Source organism: Chrysemys picta, chromosome 9 (genome assembly GCF_011386835.1).
Source record: "Chrysemys picta bellii isolate R12L10 chromosome 9, ASM1138683v2, whole genome shotgun sequence".
NCBI lineage: Eukaryota > Metazoa > Chordata > Testudines > Emydidae > Chrysemys > Chrysemys picta.
Genome location: NC_088799.1, coordinates 63041832 through 63060789, shown reverse-complemented (window position 1 = coordinate 63060789; position 18958 = coordinate 63041832). Strand labels below are relative to the sequence as shown.

At 49.9% G+C, this 18958-nt stretch overlaps 1 protein-coding gene across 2 annotated transcripts in view; it reads left to right on the top strand.

Annotated features, from left to right (window-relative positions):
* The first annotated feature begins 1319 nt into the window (after positions 1-1319).
* LOC101934576 (Krueppel-like factor 5) overlaps positions 1320-18958 on the top strand; it is a 45997-nt gene continuing 28358 nt past the window's right edge. The window contains exon 1 of one of the 2 annotated variants that reach the window (XM_024111705.3): positions 1320-1701. In XM_024111705.3, coding sequence (XP_023967473.1) covers positions 1534-1701 — 168 coding nt within the window. In that variant the 5' untranslated portion in view covers positions 1320-1533. The remainder of the gene's footprint in view (positions 1702-18958) is intronic. The other variant, XM_005310981.4, reaches the window with a different exon arrangement.

Below are 18958 nucleotides of genomic sequence, written 5' to 3'. Positions count from 1 at the left end.
TTATAAGAAATGGAAAGGGAGGTGAATATTTTTTGCTGTTTTTAAAATTAAATAGGCAGCTAGTATTGTTTTTAAAATTATTATGAAGAACAAGTTTAAGCTCTGTCTTAACGTGCGTTGTTTGCCTGGTCTGCTCAAGATCTGAATGCTTGTGTAGGAGGAACTCTTTAAGTTGGCTTCTTAAATACCTTCATGCTGTTTCACATCTGATACTCCTTGATGAAACATAGGAGCCTTGTCTTATAACAGGCTTATTCAAAGTGATACAAGCTACGAAAGTGAGATCTTGGAAGAGTGTTGCCGTTTTCATAATGTAATAAAAATACTGTAATGATAAATAATAATTAATAATAAATAGTGTGTAATAAGCATGTCATAAAAACAAATTTTATATTTCCAAGATCACTGCTTTTATAATTTATACTCAGGTAAAGGAGAAAATCCCTGGAAATATTCATTTTTAAGAGGGGGTTCACGAGACTTGACCTGCTAGTGAAAGGGGTTCACAGGCTGTTAAAGTTTGGGAACCACTGCTCTAGAGCGTTGCTCTGCAGGAAGCCAAGTGAAAGTCCCTGGGCTACGGTCTCAAGATCGCCAACCTGGTGGAGCATTCAGTGCCCAAGAAGGGAGCACCGTACATGGCTCCTCTACCTCTGGTTGCTCAAGGAGTAGCACTTATAGGCTCCAAAATGAGTCCTATCTTGGCCAAAAGAGCAGAGCTGTGATGCTGGACCCAGCAGTGTGTATGTGAGGGGTGTCAAACCAGTGTGAGCATCCAGGCCCTGACAGGGGACAACAGAACACAGCTAGGGTTTGTCTGCACTAGAAAGGGTTTGCTGTACTGCTATAGCTATACTGGCAAATCCCCTGGTGGAGAAGCAGCTTATACTGGCAAAAGAGGTTTTTTTGCTGGTATAGCTTATAGCAATTCTGTGAAATAAGCCGTACCAGTAAAAAGAGTTTTTTGCTGGTATAGCTGCATGTATGCTAGGGGTTTTTGCTGATATAAAAATGTTGTGATGAATCACAGCCCAACCAACATGATTATACTGGCAAAAGTTTCTCGCCTAGCCCTGGACTTAGATTCTCATGCAAGTCTGTCTGTAATTTTCTCTCCCCTTTTCTCTCTCTCTCTCTCTCTCTCTCTTACTAGGTAGACCTGCTGCAGGTAACATGGCTGGTAGAAAGAGTCACAGAAAGCAGGGCTCTTTACTCATTGTATCTTGTGTTGCCTTAAAGAGATGTCAGCTGTCTTATTGGCCAGAGCAGCGTTAGCTCCGGTCCTGATTGGCTCAGCCGGCCTGTCACTGAAGTTTGCCAGGTTAGTGTGCCTCCTACTTCAGGACAGGTAAGACTTTTCTGTAACAGATCAGACTTCTTAAGGCTACAGTGCACCTGGATTCCTAAGGATTAGCAACGGGCTTGCTTCCGAGTTCTTGAATCCCTTCCAGCTTTGTCCAAAACCATTTTTTTTCTTTTTAGTTTTTGGTTTGTAACACGCTAAGAAGGGGGGGAAAGGGGACTGCAGGAGGGATGAGCAGCAGTGGGCTGGTTCTGAGCACCCCAAATCTTGAAGAAAGTACGGTGTTTACGCAATTAAAACCAGTCACAATGTCCGGGGAGTCTGCTGAAGACACCTCGGTCTTTGAAGACATCAAACCTGCTATAAGGATCTTGGAAAACCAACATGAGCTGGCGCAGGTAAGCGAAAGCCTTAACAGCTCTCCTCACACCTCAGTATCCTTATTGATGTGGAATAATGAGGTATTGGCTGTTGATTTTCAGAGGTTGGTTTTCATTATTTGACATTTTTGTGTGTTGTTTTTTTAAAATTGGTGCTATAAATGTTAAGAGAAAAGCCAGATCAGAATACTGCCAATGAACACAGCCCTTCCCCAGAAATTGCAGCTTGCAAAACAAGCCTAGCATGGGGAAACAAAAGGCCGAATCCTCAGCTGGTGCAAATTGGTGTAGCTCCATTGAAGTCCACGGAACTGCCCTGATATACACCAGATGAGGATCTGGCCCATCAGGGTATAGTTATGAAAATTCCCCTTCTGTGGGTGCTAGACTGGAAAGATTTCAAAGCATGTACTTTCGACAGAAAGAATCCATTGGTCACTAGATGATAAAGGTGTGGATCTGATTTTTAAAGGGAAAAAAATTGCAGTGGGATTTTGTTTTGTTTGGAGGAATTTTAGAAAGTGTTTTCTGCCAGGTGTGAAACAAATGTGTTGTGAACAATAGTTCCAGTCATTTGTTCCGTGCTAGGAAGAAGCCAGTGTGGAAACATTTACGTTCTATAGGAGTTTGTTGAAGTTTGATTTTCATCTTGGAGGAGCAGTAGGAGAGTCCCTTTTGTAAAACAGAGACGATCACTAAGGAAAGGCTCCAGGAATGGATACTTTCCTGTAGTTCAGGCTCCTATTTTTCAAATCACACTAGTGGAGACAAGAATGGAATTCTCCTTGAAATTCCCCAGTGCTGCTGCTTCTGTGAACAGCAAGGCCAGAGATAAAGCAGTGGATAAGCTGCCTGGAAATCAGCCTCCAGCCCCCCTCCCCAGAGTCACAAGCAAAGATCCCAGACAGAGAAGATTGCTGAAAAGCTCTGGGAGCAGCAACCCCTCTCGCTCTAATTGCGGGGCCAGTTGTGAAACACGGGCAGTGTCCTGCCGCAAGCTAGGGAACCATTTTACAACGGTCGTTGTATTGCCGCCTTGCTTTTTTGAGATGAAATGCAGGATTCCCAGCGGCCAGCAGTTCCTTCACCTGCCTTTAAGGCAGGTTAGCATCACCCTTTCTTCCCCCTGTCCAATCCAAGTGGAAATGAGTGAGAGTTTTGGAAATGCTCCTTCAAGGAGTTCTTGAAAAGAAGTGAAACCCAGTGGAGCAAATCTCCCCTGATGTAACTTCCCTGATGTTGGTGGGGTTCTACCAAGGGTCAAGTTGTCCCTAAAGAATGAGTCTTCATGGGAAGGTGAAAGGAACTCTGGGATTTGAATGACTTTGGCTCATGGTTTTGAGGCTTGGATGGGTCACTTCTTGGAGCCATGTTTCCTGTTAGTGATTTGCCGCCGTTCCTTAGAGCAGCCTTCCTGGTTGCTCCCAGAAGTGGTGCAGAAAGCGAGGAGGTTGGCGTTGCTCTGTGGTGTCTTGCTAAGTCAGAGTGCTAAGCTGGCTAATGATTAACCCTGGGTGCGCGCCTACCCAGCGCCATCTTGTTGCAGCCGCTGGGAACTAGAATGGGTCTGTGTGCTGGGCCCTGGAAAGGGGGTGGCGGGAGGGGAGCAGGAAAGCTCTTCCTGGATTTGGAGGGCGATCGTGGTTCTTGTAGGACAGGGCGTGGTGCGCCATTGCCCTGGACCTGACTTTGTGTGGGCAGAGAAGGGAGAACCACTAAATAAAATAATTCTGGGTCAAGAGATCCCCTGAGAAGTTCTGATTCTCACCTCCGGGTCATGCCAGAATTCTGTCTGGGGATCTGCTAGCTCAGGGCTGCTGGCATTAGAAAAGAGTATGACAGGAAGTTGCTAGGAGGAGTGGACACCACTCATGGCCTCTTTGCTGTGACCTGGTGCTCTGGGAACTCTGTTTTTAAAGTCTAGTGAGAGGGACCCTTCCCTGCAGCCTTTTCCCTGGGTGGCTTTGCGTGTTCTGCTGCCGGCTCTTGAACTGTGCCAGTGATTCTTCTGCTGTCCAGGTGGGAGTGGCAGGCAGCCCATCCATTGGGTCTCTACTCTGCCAACCAGCCAGCAATCCAGCCCCTCCTCCCTCTTTTTTTAGAGCCCCTGGTGAGGGTGGGGCTGGGGAAGTGTGAGACAATTCAGTGGGCACAGGAGGGAAGGTTGGTGGTGGAGGCTCCAGCTTTCCATACCACCACTACTGCCACCAGCAGTAGAACGTGTGCCATAGCAATGGGCTAGAGGCCAGAAAGCAAAGGGTGCATTTATGGAGCCGTTTAGACCCCAGCATAGCTGGGAGCACAGAGGGCAGAGGCCAGGGGTGCCAGCCATGGGGTTGATTTCCCCCCCGCCCCCGAGGGTTACTGATGTAATTCCCTCAAACGGTTGGGTTAGGTTACAAATGGACTCACCCTCCAGCAGCAGGATCGGGGTGAGGGTGCTGCTCCGTGTCCCCCTCCAGCAGTGGGACCAGAGGGAGACACAGCAAGTTGGTCTGATCTCCCACTCTGGCAACGGGATGGGTGGGGAAGCAACATCATCCCTCAGCAATAGGACAAGAGGGGTTGTCGTGGGGTGGCCCTGTATCCTTCTTTGGCCTGGGGATGCCCTGGGCAGGCATCAGGACACTGCACCAATGGGCAGGAAGACATGGTCTAGCACTGAGACGGCAGGGGGATGCAAGGCTGGCCCCGTCTCCCGCTCCAGGAGCAGAACCACAGGGAGGTGCTATCCCCATCCCTCCGCCACACCTCTGCAGCAGGCTGGGTCCTGCTAGATCCTAGGCTGCCCCTGCTCTCCCAACTGCAAACAGAACCACTGGCTGCTCCGAGTGCTGAGTCAGCCCAGACTCTGTGATATCCCTCAGCAAACTCCCGGGGAGTTAATCTGAGGCAAGGGGCTCCCCTGGTGACCCCGAGACTCCCACAGACAGCTGGAGAGTACTTCAGAGCCAACGCCCTGGCTGGTTGTTAGCTACGACACACGCTTTCCTTAGTGCTCTGCCTGCTGAGGATTTGCACATGCATCCCCCCCCCCCACAACACACATGCATGCGTGCGCACACACTCCCACCCTCACCTCCCACCCACAATGCACATGCATATACACACCTCTCCCAGACACAGCGTATGCATCACACACCCCGCCACTCTACCCACTCCTCTCCCACACAATGCGCATGCACATGCGTGCACACACTTCGAATATGGGGGGGTGGTCACATTCTAGTCATTCTCCCCACTCCCCCACTTGTTTTGTTGCCCCCTACCCTCCGGTCAAAGCAGACGGGATTGCTGTGCTGGGGAGAATGAGTGAACTGCCCTTTATCTCCCCGCAGAGTTCTAGGGAAAGTTGTTTGGTTGCTTGTTGGGACTCCTGGCCCCACTGCCATCCAATGGGAGTTTTGGCATTGTCTGCAATGAGAACAGAATTTCACCCATGAAATCATAGCTTTGCACTGCTACTCACACGGCGATTTCTGCCTTTCCCTTCCTTGAAGAACTTTTTTGACTTTTACACGGATGGGCTTGGGCCATGCAGTTTAGATCCCACGGTAAATGGATCTGGTGGGGAGATGGGTTCATGATTCAGGGTTCCAGTTTGGGGGTCTTGATAGCAATGGGCTAAGAAGTTTGGATCTTGGTTTTGTGCATGTCCCCTTCAGTCCGTGGAGGGGGGGTTGGTTTAGGCTTCATTCTGGGTTAGCTCCATCTCTGATCCTGCATAGTACCAGACATCGCACTTTACCCAATGATTCCAATAGCTTCCGGTGAACTAGAGGACCTCTAACGGGAGAGACAGGTGGGTGTAGCGTGGGGAAGCCCCTTGGATTAAACCTGAGGCATATTGAGACGAAGCAGGGCTGTGACTGTGCTGCCTCTGGTCAGTTTCGCCAGCTCCAAGTTCAGGAGAAGGAAGCCCCACCCTAGGTGTAAGCTCAGGAAATCCAGGCTCGGGGATGTGCAGGCGGGGGTTAGCCTTCTCCCCTCACGGCTAGGGGATGTCAGCAGGGACGTGTGCATATAGCAGTGCTCATTCTGAAGGGTTTCATGAATTGAGAAAAGAAAAGGCCAGGTTTGTGGGGCTCCTGGGGCAAGCTCTTGTGTTCAAGAACCGAACAAGGATGTGAAGCACAAGGCCCATCATGGTTCTGGGGCAGGTTCTCATCTCAGTCAATGTGAGGCCAGAGACTAAGACTTTACAAAATGAGGTCCTACTTTAGGCTCCTTGATCCATAGTTGGGCACCCAAATTAGTGCTCTGATTTTCAGTTTCACTTCTCCCACTGACGTCTCTTAGGGTTTGCTGACACTGCGAGCTAGGGGGCGATTCCAGCTCGAGGAGACATACCTACGCCAGCTCATATCGATCTACCATTCTAAAAATAGCAACATAGCTGCAGTGGTACAAACAGCATCAAGGGCTAGCTGCCCAGAGTACTGTCCTGTCCAAAAGACAAGGCACATACTCTGGGCGGTCAGCTCCTCATGCTGCTTGCACCACCACAGCTGCACTCAATCAGAGCTAGCGCGGGTATGTCTCCGCGAGCCAGGTATCACACCCCAGCTCCAAGTGTAGACATACCCTTGGTTTCAGGAGCTGCTCCAGATCTGCACCAGCGTAAGTGCCACTTCTTCTTTTGATATGGGCTCTCTGGGGCTGATTCCTTCTGGCACTATCTTCCAATGCAGGGCCTGGGAAGGAGGTGGGATATTGGCAGTGATTGATTTGCTGTAGTGGAGGAATGAAGGGAAACCCCTCTCCCACACACAGCATTCCCCTCTCATCTATCCGTTCCCTGGCACTAAACTTCATTAATGTCCTAGCCAGGGAATGTATGCCCTCCTACCCTCTGTGGGCTGGAGCTTGATACCTGTATATAGAACACCTTTTGGCACTTTCCTGAGTAAGGACGAAGCATGGGCTTCCTGTAATATTCATGGCATACACACAAGGAAGTTCGATAAAAACAGAAGTAATCTTGCTGGAAGATTGGAACCTAACATTGCTTTATTTCTTAGAATTCAGAATGGTAACACAATCTCCCAATACCCCCTCCCCCCCAAAAAACAGCGAGACACAAAGCAGGCTGCTCCCCTAAGGCAGAGAGGCATAACTCATCTGTCCTTGCTCTGGACTGGCTGATTCTGATCACATACTTCCTTACAGAGTCACCTGCCCACAAGCAGGACCAAGAAAACCCCAGAGAATTTAAAGTGACTGATCCCAGTTTTAACACCACACTTCCAACACCCCAAGTTTCCCAAGACTCTGGGGTTTGCCGACTGTAGGCCTGATCCAATGCCTGTTGAAGTCACTGGAAAGATGCCTGTTGACTTCAGCAGGCTATGTTACAGTGCCCTAGTTACCTCCCATGTCCATTTCCAGGGAGTGCCCTCAGAGAGTCCACCTCCAGCCTACCCCATTCTGGGAAGTCAGAGTCAGTCAGCTTGTGAGAATGCAGTTCTGCTGGGAGTTCAGGTGCCCTGTAGTTTCAAGCCCCCAGGAGCCACATGAATGTGCATACATGGCACCTTGTTAGCCCTCTGCTTTTCCGCTTGGTGCCCTGTAGCTTGTCAGGACAGGGATGGTGTCACCCTGATGCCACAAGCCAAACCAGAGCCAGCTGGGCTGACTTCAGATTTCCCAGCCTGACTCACTTACTGCCAAGAGCCAGCCAAGAGTTCATCAGTTTCACTGAGCAGAAGACAGGCTATGATTGTACCCCCCACCCCTGTGGCCTTTGGTTTTCATAGGCACTCAGCCATGGTCAGGGCAGGGTCCCAAGGGGCAATAGCAGCAGATGCATAGAGCTATAAAGACCAAGCTGATCCTGGATCTAGGAGGCATCCCAGGGGCTTTTCAGAGCCAAAAGGGGCCCTTTGCAGGAGGAGGCTCAGGTTGGCTGGAGGAGGGGAGGAATTTTGTGGGCTGGCACGTGAGTGAAGTAGCTCTGCCTGCTGTCTGTAGTGGTGGCAGCTCCTGTCCAGCCTGTCTATTATTCCAGGTCCGGCATTGCACAATTGGGAGCCTCTTTTAAAGCCAGGCTGGCAAACACAGGCATCAGCTCTTGATTAGTTTGTTCTTTGATCTCAATCAAGTGAGGAGTTTGCTTCCCTCCCTCCCCACATTGCTGTTCATTAAGTGGTCATAACCCAAGCATTAGGATGATTAGCCAGCTGGACTCAAGGTTACTAATCAAGGGAGCTACCAATGAACCGCCAAGGCAAACAGAGCTAGCGTCTCTGGCTTGTTTTAAATTGACTCTCATCACCCTCTCTCCTCAGCAGCATCTGGTATCAGTGGTGGCTGAGCAGTGCAGAATGGCTGCCACATCCCCTTTCACAACATCTTGCTCCTGATTGTTTCTGTCACTGTGGGGCTCTAGCCAATAAAATCTCAGTTCTGCCAGCCATCCGGGATGCTGCAGAACGATATGAATCTTGGATCATTTAGCCTATATTCCTGTCTCCACTTTAACGGAAACATCGGATTTCCCATGCTGGGTCAGACACCTGGGCAATCAAACCCAGTGGATACATCTACACTGCAAAAAAAAACCCATCTTAGAGTCCAGGTTTGTAGGTATTCCTGCTCAGACTGGACTTCAGCCTCTGAGACCCCTCCCCCAGGTTTCAGAGCCCAACCTCCAGCCCAAATGGGAACGGTGGATTTTTTTATACCTAATGTCTCTTCCCCAATGATCCAGAGGTATGTGAGAGGCAGAAAGGGTGGCCTAGTAGATAGGGCACCACACTAGCATATAGAAGCTGTGGGTTCAGTTCCAGTGTGACTTTGGACTCATCACTTCAGCTCCATGGGCTTCGGTTTCCCCATCTATAAAATAGGGATCATGCTTCCCTTCATCAAAGGGATGTTTTGAAGATAAAAACCATTAATGCGTGTTAGTTGCTCAGACACTATGGCCTTATGAGGGCCAGAGAAGTACCTAGATTTACAAATTCCTAGTTAACCATGTGATGCTGTGTATGTGGAGAGAAGGGCCATGGGCATGAATTCTCAGCCTAGTGATAAAATCCTCCAGCCTCAGTATCAGACTCTGGGATCTCCCAGGACAGGATGTCCCATGAGGCAACCATCTGTGTGGAGAAACATTTTTGTTTATTAGTTCTAAATGAGGAAGAGAGAGAGTTCAAAGTTGTCTCATGGTGGTAGCTGAATAAATGGGAGTTTGGGAGATCCTTGCTTCAGGAGAAGGGGGTTTTCTGAGCTACTCGATGGGAGTTTATTAAAAAGATTGCTCCCAGTGAATGAGTCACCAGGGCAATAATAGACCCAAGACGATAGCTAACATGGCATCTCAGAGCATGCAAAGCTAGTTTTCCTCATGTCTTCTCTCCTGCCATGGGACAGAAGCTAATTTTCCTGCATTATGATCTCTCTAGTTGTGGCCAGTTTTTTCGATCGGAAAGTTTTGTCCTTGAAAAACAGCTTTTCGATCAAGCTAGAAGTTGTCACAAAAGATGTTGGGATCAGTCTACATTTTCTGGTTTTTTTTTTAAATTCAAACAAAAAAAGTCATTTTGATTTGATTTGAATTGAACCAAAACATTTTTGATGTTCTTATTTTGTTCCCCCCGTTTGCCTTTTTTCAGTTAAACAAAAAAAGGGGGAGAAAAGGGAGAAGGTGGTCAAAATATAAACGAGAAAAACTGATAGTTTTCATTTCAGCTTGAATCAGATAGAATCAAAGGGGAACTCTTTGTTTTAAATCAAACATTCATGTTGGGGAAAAATAAAAAAAGTCGATGGAAAATTTCAAACAATGAAAATAGTTTCTTTTGTTTGAATGTTTTTGAGGGGAAGAAATGCCGTTTTCCGACCAGTTCAAGTTGTCAGCAAGGTGGCAACGAGTGATGGGCCCTGCCCAGAGCATCGGATCTGAGCTCCTGTGAGGTTGGCTCAGGGTCCAGATCCCCATTCAGAACTCACGGCTTGAGCCCATCTCTAGTGACAGCCCCCGTCTGTACTCAGTGCAACAGAGCACATGGGGAAGAAGAGTTGGGGAGCCCCTCTCCTACCCCCATGCAGCAACATAACAGGCTTGTGAACTAATGGAGAAAAGCCAGTTCTTCTGCAACCCCAAGCGTGGTCTGCGGACAATAGGGCGTGGCCACGCCCAACCCCACCAGCTGTGGTGTGCAGCCTATGCCAGTGGGGGAAGAAAGGCTCAGCAAAGCACTCTCAGCCATGCTCTTCCCTCACCCACCAGCCATCCGTGCGCTGGCAGAATGGCTGCATTTATCTCACTTGATCAATTCCCTGCCACTGCAGGGGTCTTGAGCGCTGGGGCACCTCGGTCCCTCCTATTCTCTGCCTGTTGCCCCAAATAATTGAGTCTCCTGGGGGGTGTGATACTGTGGTCTAATTCTGGCCATTGGGCTTGATATGCTTGGGTGGCGTTAATGGCCACTGATAGACAAGTCATACTGGATGTTCTGGAGGTCCCCTCTGACCTTAAAATCCACTGCCCCTTTCCAGCAGCTAGCACCCACAATATCTGGGCCTTTGTAATTAACAGCAAGCACTCCCCATTCCAAGTGCCCTGGGAATCCACACATAGACAGGTCAGGTCACTCCCTTAGCAATCTGCTTTGGCTGGCCCTGCTCTTTCCTTTCCTCCTTGCTGTGGTTTACACCATAAATGACCTGCCAATGCAGATCAGATGCTTGGCGGACAATTCGGGAGACCTCTGTTTACACCTCAGGGCAGGTAGAGCATAACAAGCTCCCCGCTCCACTACTCAGTGCCTCACCTCTTCCATCTCTATATGCATCTACACTGCGATGTAAGTCCAGGGTTAGTAGAACTCAAGTAGCAGATGCTGGGTTTGTTATCCTGGGGCTTGAGTGTCTACACTCATTTGTAATCACAGGTTAGGAATTGTTGAATCCTGGGTCCCAACCTGGGGTTCCAGCGTCTACATTGCATCATGTGGGCCTGAGTCCATCCACCCATGTCCCAGACTTCTTAGCGCCTTCCCAAAATGTGGCCACTCTAGCCCTTTGGTCATGATACAATGTGGGAAAATTTGATTGTCTAGAGGACAAGGAGAGTCAGCCCATGGGATTGTGGAATATTTATGGCAGGCTCCTAGCACACGAGTCCAGTGTGGCTGTGTCTACACTGCAAAGTGATAGGGCTTGAACCCTGGGTCCTGGCATGTCTCAGGCTCAGACCCTCACCCCCATGAAGTCCTGGGTTAGCACAATTTGCGTGTAGATGGAAGGAGAGTTAGGCTTGAGCCTGAGTTCGAATTCTGGGCTTACACTGTAGTGCAGACATACCTTAAGAGTGAGAGGGGAGGTTAGTCCCCACGGTCTCTTCAACCCTTGGTCTCCCTGCTGAGAATGCAAGATGGATGGTGGTTTTGGTGATGTGGCTAGAGACCAAGCCACCAGAAATCAGCCTGAGACACAGTCACGTAGGTCATTGACACACCTCCGATGATATCTGCTGGTATCTTCACCACCCTGGGCTGGGTTTGAACTGGTGGTAGGTAAGAAGCTCCATATCCCTTGCCAATTCCCTAAGACACCCAGCCCTCTTCCTCTTCCATTGTCCCCGTCACATATTGGACCTGCTCCTGCTCCTTGTCAGGAGTTTGGCCATTGCCTCGCATGGGAACAGGGTGGGGCCCTCTGATTGCACAAGGAGCCCCCCTTTGATTTCCTTGTGGCCTGATGTAATTTCTTGCTCCTGCCCGGATCCTGCAGTGAAATCATCTGTGTCTGGGCCCCTGCCAAGGGGAATGAGATCATGTGAAAAGGGCTCAGGTTTCCACACTCAGGCAAAGCTTCCAGGAGGAAGTGAACATGTAGCCATGGGAGGAGAGGATGAAGTTTAATGCCTTCCATGCTGAATAGCAGATGGGTCCTGTGGCTCTTCCTACTCTGCCTTGACGGCTTTGATCACCTGGATGGAGGTTCTAGGGGACACCAGTGAGGGCACAAAGTGGTTAATGACCCTGGGTTAAAATGGAGTGGTTCAGATTGTACCAAGCTAGTAGCAATTACCAGTGGATTATAGGAATTATCGAGGGAATTCAATGGCTTGTGCTGGCCACCCAGCTGAAGAGCCAGATTCCACCCAGTATAAGTCCAGGGTCACTCCTCTGACATCAGTGTCAGAGTAACTAGTGTCACTCTGGATTTACATCTGTGTAAGTTATGGCAAAGGCTCAATGTCTACATAGCAGCTGCGAGGTGTAAATTCCAGCTCAGGTAGATGGACACGCGCTAGCTCTGTTTGAGCAAGTGCCTAAGTATAGCAGTGTGGCAGTATGTACTTCGGAGGTGGGGTTGGATAGGATTGTGCTTGGGTAGGTAGCTGGTGCCACCACATGCACACTGCTACTTGTAGGCAGTAGCTTGAGCTACCCGCACTGGAATTTACCTCTCAGCTGCTGTGTAGACGTATCCTATGAGACACCCGCCTGTCTTATTAACCTCTTCCCTGCTGTTAGCACATGCCGTGGCATGCCTGCTGTCAGATGACTCCGATAGCATCTGTGCCCATTTATTGCGTGCTGGGAGCTTTGGGCTGCTCTGGCAGAGTGGGGTCCGTGGGTGTATAGTACCCAGTGCGCTGATCATGATTGAACGAGGCAGTAGGAGACCAGAGGTTGGGTTTGATGATCTCCCTCAGTAATCATTTCTTCGGAGCTAGAAATACATGCAGTGAAATGTACAGCACCAAACAACAGCAGTGGGGTATCAGCAAGCCCCTGATGTGTGTGGGTGTGGTTGGGTGCTTCACCCAGGCTGGCTGTGGTATGCGGGGACCATTCTCACTCTCAAGGGGAAGTCAGCACCTCTGTTTGCTCTGCAGTCATGCATGGATGGCCTTGAGCAGCTCTCTGGGCGCCTGAGCTGACCCCTGTTGAAGTCAATGGAAAGGGCCCCATGCCCTGTGTGAGGGAGGGACGCTGCGATGTGGGTCGTGGGATACAAAGGGGAATAAAGGAGAAGGCCCCCAGTGCTCTGAGATATCCCCTAGTGACACCGTGGGAAGTAGGGATGAGCAAGTGATGGATTTTTTTAGTTCAGGGGATGAAATGAAAAGAAACAATTGGAAATCTAGTTCAGTTGGAAGAAAAAAAAAATCTTTTTTTTTTTTTTTGTCAAATTGAAAAAAATTCATTTTGAGTCGAGCGAAATTTTTCAAGAAGCCCCAAGAGGAAATTTCTTCGAGTTTTCTGCTTTGTTTTGGACATTGTATGCCTTTTTCCCCTTTTAAAACTGGCCAAATTTAAAATCAAAACAGCATTCTGAATTGAAAAGTCAATACAAAATGCTTTGACTCTGCGATTTTTTCCCCCCAACCAAAACTATTTGTTGAATTTCACCTTAATTCAGCAAATAGTTTTGACCCCAGAAAATGCATTTTTTGCCTTAAAAAAAAACCAATTTGTTGAAAAAAAATTCACCCAGCTCTAGTGGGAAGCTTGCTCCTGGGTCCTGTCTATCTGATGCTCCAATCTCCCTCAGTGTGGCCTCTACCACTGCAGTGCTTGGAGCTCCCTTTGGCCCCACCTAAGCTGATCTGAGCTCCCCTTTTCTGATCCATCCTGAATCTCACTTGCTTCCCCCACTGCTCAGAGCGCACCCCTTCCACTCCACAAGGAGGCCTGGGGTTGTGAAATGTGGGACAGAAGGGAGCAGACGAGGTAGCAGGAAGGAGTTCAAGGAAATGAAATGGCGCTGGAACAAGATGTTCTCAGGTTCTTTCCTTGGCTGGCGGACTGAGCCATTATTGGCACTCCAGATCAAGGCACCTGATAATGGGCTTTCCCAAGCCCTTTTCACAAAAGCCGTGTGCAAGGTGTCGCTGATCAGCCGATGACTTCAGCGCATAGGGAGCTGGCTGGTCCTTACCACTGTAAATAATGAGGCAAGTTTGGCCTTAACCACTTGATCCTGTCCTAGCTTTCACTAACCATTTTGTAGTCTTCTCCCCCCGGTATCTACATTAAGTGTGCTGTGCACTGCTGGCTTTTCATGGGGTTTGACAGCTCCAACCACCTCTGCTCTTAGGGGCTGGTTCATGGGACTGTATTTTAGTAAGGAATAGATTGCAGGCTTTCTGGGATAAGGACCAATTTCTTTTGTCCTGTGTTTGTACAGCACCCAGCACAGGTGGGTGTGGACTGGGTCCTTTCGGTGCTATGGTAATACAAAAAATAATCCTCATAAACGAATGCATATTATACAGACCATTATGCCACCACATATTGTACAGGGCAGTAGGATGAGGCTGTGGATGAAGTTAATTAATGGGACAGCTCCATTTTCAAGGTTCTGTCTGGCTTGAAGGGCAGTTGAAGAGTCACCGGTTTAGTTCAGCGGTCTTGATGTCTCAGCGTTGCATCAATTTGTGGTACTATTGCATTGCCACATCATGACATAATGTGGCCATTTGCTGAGGCAACGGAAAATTAGATTTACGCTCATTAGCTAGATAAACTAGTGATTCATAATGATTTGTAAGGGCCAAATGCTGCCTTTAGTTACACCTAAGTACTCCACTAGTACTGGGTGGATAGCTTAGTCCCAACGCTCCCATTGGAATCACAGATTTGCACCTGTGTAAATAGGAGCAGAATTTGGCCAGTGGGAGTCATTTCCACAGGATCGATGTCTTGGTCATTTATTTGTAAATGCCATTTAATCTCCTAATGTACTTGGCACTATTGATCGAAATGTGTGTGACTCTGCATGTGCTCACTGGCTGAGAAAGCAGGGATGTAGGTCGTACTAGGCCTGACTGTGCTGTAGAAACATGCATGCTTCTGAGATCGGTGTGTGCATGCTGTTACCATGATATGCCACAGATGGGTAAATTTCATACGTTGTGTGGTGCTGGCAGCCCTTGTGAGCTGTTGCGCTTCCCATATATGCCGGAGCAGATCCTGACTGTGCAGAGATGGAAACAAAGAGCTGGGAAGGGATGGGAGAACCAGGCTGCCTGTTATCTGCCAACACAAATTGAAATTTGCTTTTTATTTTGCTGTACTGGGCAAATGTTTGTGGGCCTTATTCTCCTCTCATGCTGGTGTAGCTCAGGAGCAAAGGTTGGCGGAAAATGTTTTTCCCATCCTGCAAATGTTTTCAAGATTTTGGAAACATTTCATGTGGAAGGAAAAGTCAAAAGTTTGAAAGCTTTAATGAACTGAAAATTCTTAAAAAAAATTGGTTCAGGTCAACTGAAGTGTTTCATTCTGATAATTTCAAAACGTTTCATTTTGCTTCCAATCATTTAACTTTTTTTGGTACTATTCTTAGTTAAAATTTGAAAATGAAGTCGTTTTGAACTGGGAAAGTGAAATGATTTGTTTAAAAAATGGCAAAACAGCAAATTTTGACAACTTTGAAACTTTTCAAGTGGAAACATTAGTCAGAGCTGACCCTCTCCTGCAAAGTGGTTCAGTTTCCACAAATTGGGACGTTGTTTTTTTTTAAACAAAAAACTTTTGTCGGAAATTCCCAACCAGCTATAATCAGGTGTAAATCCCGAAAAAGGGATGAATTTAAACAAAAGGGGAATCAGGACCATGAGTTCAGATCTGAACCAGCCCTTACAGGAAGGAGGAGAGGAGGCATGATTTCCATGGGGAAGGAATCACGCTTCTGTTCATTCAGCACAATGAATGTAGTTTATTCATATTCAAATATCACCAAGCCAAACTGTGGACTGCAAGCCATATACACTTGTCCAATTGGTATGCGGCAAACTTGGCTCTCCTTCTGTAGGCGTGGACAGCCCCATGCACAGAGGGACTGGTGCAGTTCTGCTGTGTCCCACCTTGAGGGCTCCCAGTGCCACAGGAAAAGCATGGAGAGCACAAGAAGTTCCCGAAAGCTCCAGCATCCGCTTCATAAGAAAAGCCGTGAATTCCTGCTCTGTCTTAGCATTCCCCTTGCAACAATGTTTCATAGGGAAACTGCTGCCTTTCCCTGCAGGCTGGCTACAGCACTGCAGGAGCACGTGACAGGAGGATGAACTAGGCTGCATTAAGGCTCTTACCATAATTCACTACAGGCCTGGCTCCAACTCTCACTGAAGTCCGCTGGAGCCTTTCTGTTGATTTCAGTGGACTTCAGATCAAGCTGTAGCTGGGGGTTGACGGGAGGAAGCAGAAGAAGGCTTGAGATGTGGCAGTTTTAAACTCCCTCTCCCCTCCCCTTCCATCGCCCCAGGAACCTTCCTTTTCTGGCCCCTTTCAGGCCATCTTTCCAATGCAAATACTAGTTGGCAGCTATGGAATTTTGTTCGTACTCCCAGTTTGTAAAGTGGGAGCTGGCAGAGGCTGTTGGGCCACTAATCATGCCTGAAAAAGGCAACCAGGCTCATGGAGTGGAGACAAGGGGCTGTAGGAGCTCAGGGACCTGGAGGAGCTAAAGGAGGGGGAAAGTTCAGATAGAAAACGCAGTGCAGTAGATATGGTGACAGCTGTCGAGAAGGGGTAGGGACAGAGTCTGGTCTCAGTTACACCAGTGTGAATCCAGGGAAGTTACTCCATATTTGGCCTGAGATCAGAATCTGACCTCCCAGTGAGCTTCCCCCACCTACTGTTTATATTAGATTCATCCTTCCATCAGGAACTACTTTTCAGAGTGGAAGGACATGCTACATGGCTCCCACTGAAACCTGCCTTTCAAAACTGGTTTTAAGAAAGTAAATATGTTTCTAACGAGGCAGCCCTACTGGAGCAGAGGCAGTGTAGTCTAGTGGGCAGGCCACTGGCTGGGATGTCAGGAGACATTCTGGGGTTCTGTTCTGGGCTGTGCTCTTGAGCAAGTTTCTGTATGTTTTGGTTCTCTGCCCAGCCTTGGTCTGTCTGTTTAGACTAAGCTCTTGTGGGCAGGAGCTATCTGTCACGGTGTGTGCGTACAGCCCCCAGCATGATGGGGCCCTAGTCTTGGTGGGGGCTGAAAAATAACTAATAACAGAAGCATGGTAAGCTCCAGCTGGCTGCAGTGCTTTAGCGGTCCCTGTCACAGGTGATTGACGGCATCGAAGGCTTTGACCCCATGCAGCTCAGTGCATGTACACCAATGCTCTGCTAATGTGCGCTCTGCCAGGGCTTGGGGCAAGGAAGATGCCAGCTGACTTGGGTAGGCTGGGGATCAGGCCCATAGTGACCTATATTAGCTAAGAGATTACAAGAGCCTGAACTTACATTGGAAATGATTCCTTTGGAAAGTCTGAGCTGTGATTTCCTGTCTTCCCAAATGCAGGCCTCCTGGGGATCCAAGTATTGACCCAGGTTAATGCTTTGGTTCCTTCTGAGGGGCTTAGCCTGAGGAACAATGAATTCTGAGAAGGCTTCATCGCCTGTCTGCCAACTCCCTCAGCTGTCTATTCTGCATGAGAAGTGTTGTTTGTTAGTTCTGGAGGACCAGCCAGAAGCATTTGCAGTCCTGCCGTGTGTGTCAGGGAGAGATATCTTCCACAGTGAGATGAGAGAAGATACTGCAGATCAGGGCAATAACAGATTTGGAGCAGGGTTGCTGCTAAGAAATGGCCCAAATAGCCAGCCCTGGAGATGTCCAAGAATCATAAGGGTGGGGAAAAAAGGTTGCTTAACAAACCCTGCATTAAAAGATTGCTCTAGTTTCAGCAGGAGTTAATTCAGGAGAGCCCCAGGGCCTGGGCTACACAAGAGGTCAGAGTAGATAGTCACAGAAGTCCCTTTTGGCCTAGATTGAATAATGTCGGACAAGTAGGGAGTCCTCTTCAACTTGGGAATAGCAGAGTCTGCAGTTATGCTAATGTCTGATAGGAGGTGCCCCTCAGTCTGGTCACTTATCTGGAATTAGGGTTACCATATCTAACAAATAAAAAAAGAGGACCCTCCACGGGCCCTGCCCCCGCCCATTTCCCCACCCCAGCCCTGCCCCAACTCCGCCCCTTCCCCGCCCTAACTCCGCCCCCTCCTACCTCCCACTCCCAGCCACGCGGAAAGGGCTGCCCGAGCGCTACCGGCTTCACGGTTTGCCGGGCAGCCCCCAGACTCTGCGCCCCCGGCCGGCGCTTCCCCAGCGCAGCTGGAGCCCGGGAGGGGAAGCGCCCAGCTGGGGGCACAGGGTCTGGAGGCTGCCCGGCAAACTGTGAAGCTGGTAGCGCTTGGGCTTGGGGCAGCCCCCTTGCCTCCGGACCCTGCGCCCCCAGCCAGGCACTTCCCCTCCCGGGCTCCGGCGGCGCAGGGTCCGGAGGTATGGGGGCTGCCTGAAGCCCGTAGCGCTCAGCTCTTAAACAGAGCCGAAGAGTCAGGGAGGAGCAGAGCCGCTGCAGCCGGAGGCTTTGCTCCTCCCCTGACTCTTCGGCTCTGTTTAAGAGCCGGGCTGCCCGAGCGCTACCGGCTTCGGGCAGCCCCCATGCCTCCGGACCCTGCGCCCCCGGCTGGGCACTTCCCCTCCCGGGCTCCGGCGGCGCAGGGTCTGGAGGTATGGGGACTGCCCAAAGCCCGTAGCGCTCGGCTCTTAAACAGAGCCGAAGAGTCGGGGAGGAGCAGAGCTGCCGCGGCCGGAGGCTTTGCTCCTCCCCTGACTCTTCGGCTCTTTTTAAGAGCCGGGCTGCCCGAGCGCTACCGGCTTCGGGCAGCCCCCATGCCTCCGGACCCTGCGCCCCCGGCCGGGCACTTCCCCTCCCGGGCTCCGGCGGCGCAGGGTCTGGAGGTATGGGGACTGCCCAAAGCCCGTAGCGCTCGGCTCTTAAACAGAGCCGAAGAGTCGGGGAGGAGCAGAGCCGCCGCGGCTGGAGGCAGCCGCGGCGGCTCTGCTCCTCCCCTGACTCTTCGGCTCTGTTTAAGAACCGAGCTGCCCCAGCGCTACCGGCTTCGGGCAGCCCCCATGCCTCCGGACCCTGCGCCACCGGAGCCCGGGAGGGGAAGTGCCCAGCCGGCGGCTGGGGTCCGGAGGCAAGGGGACTGCCTGAAGCCCATAGCGCTTGGGCAGCTCGGCTCTTAAACAGAGCCGAAGAGTCAGGGGAGGAGCAGAGCCGCCGCGGGAGGGGAAGTGCCTGGCCGGCATTTTCCCGGACATGTTCGGCTTTTTGGCAATTCCCCCCGGACGGGGGTTTGAGTGCCGAAAAGCCGGACATGTCCGGGAAAAAGAGGACGTATGGTAACCCTACTGGAATACTTCATTAAGAAGACTAGGTTGTTTTCCATAGATACTGACTACATCAGTGGCAACAGCCCAGGTTCAGTACAGCCACATGTAACACAGAACAAGAACTCGATCCAAGCCG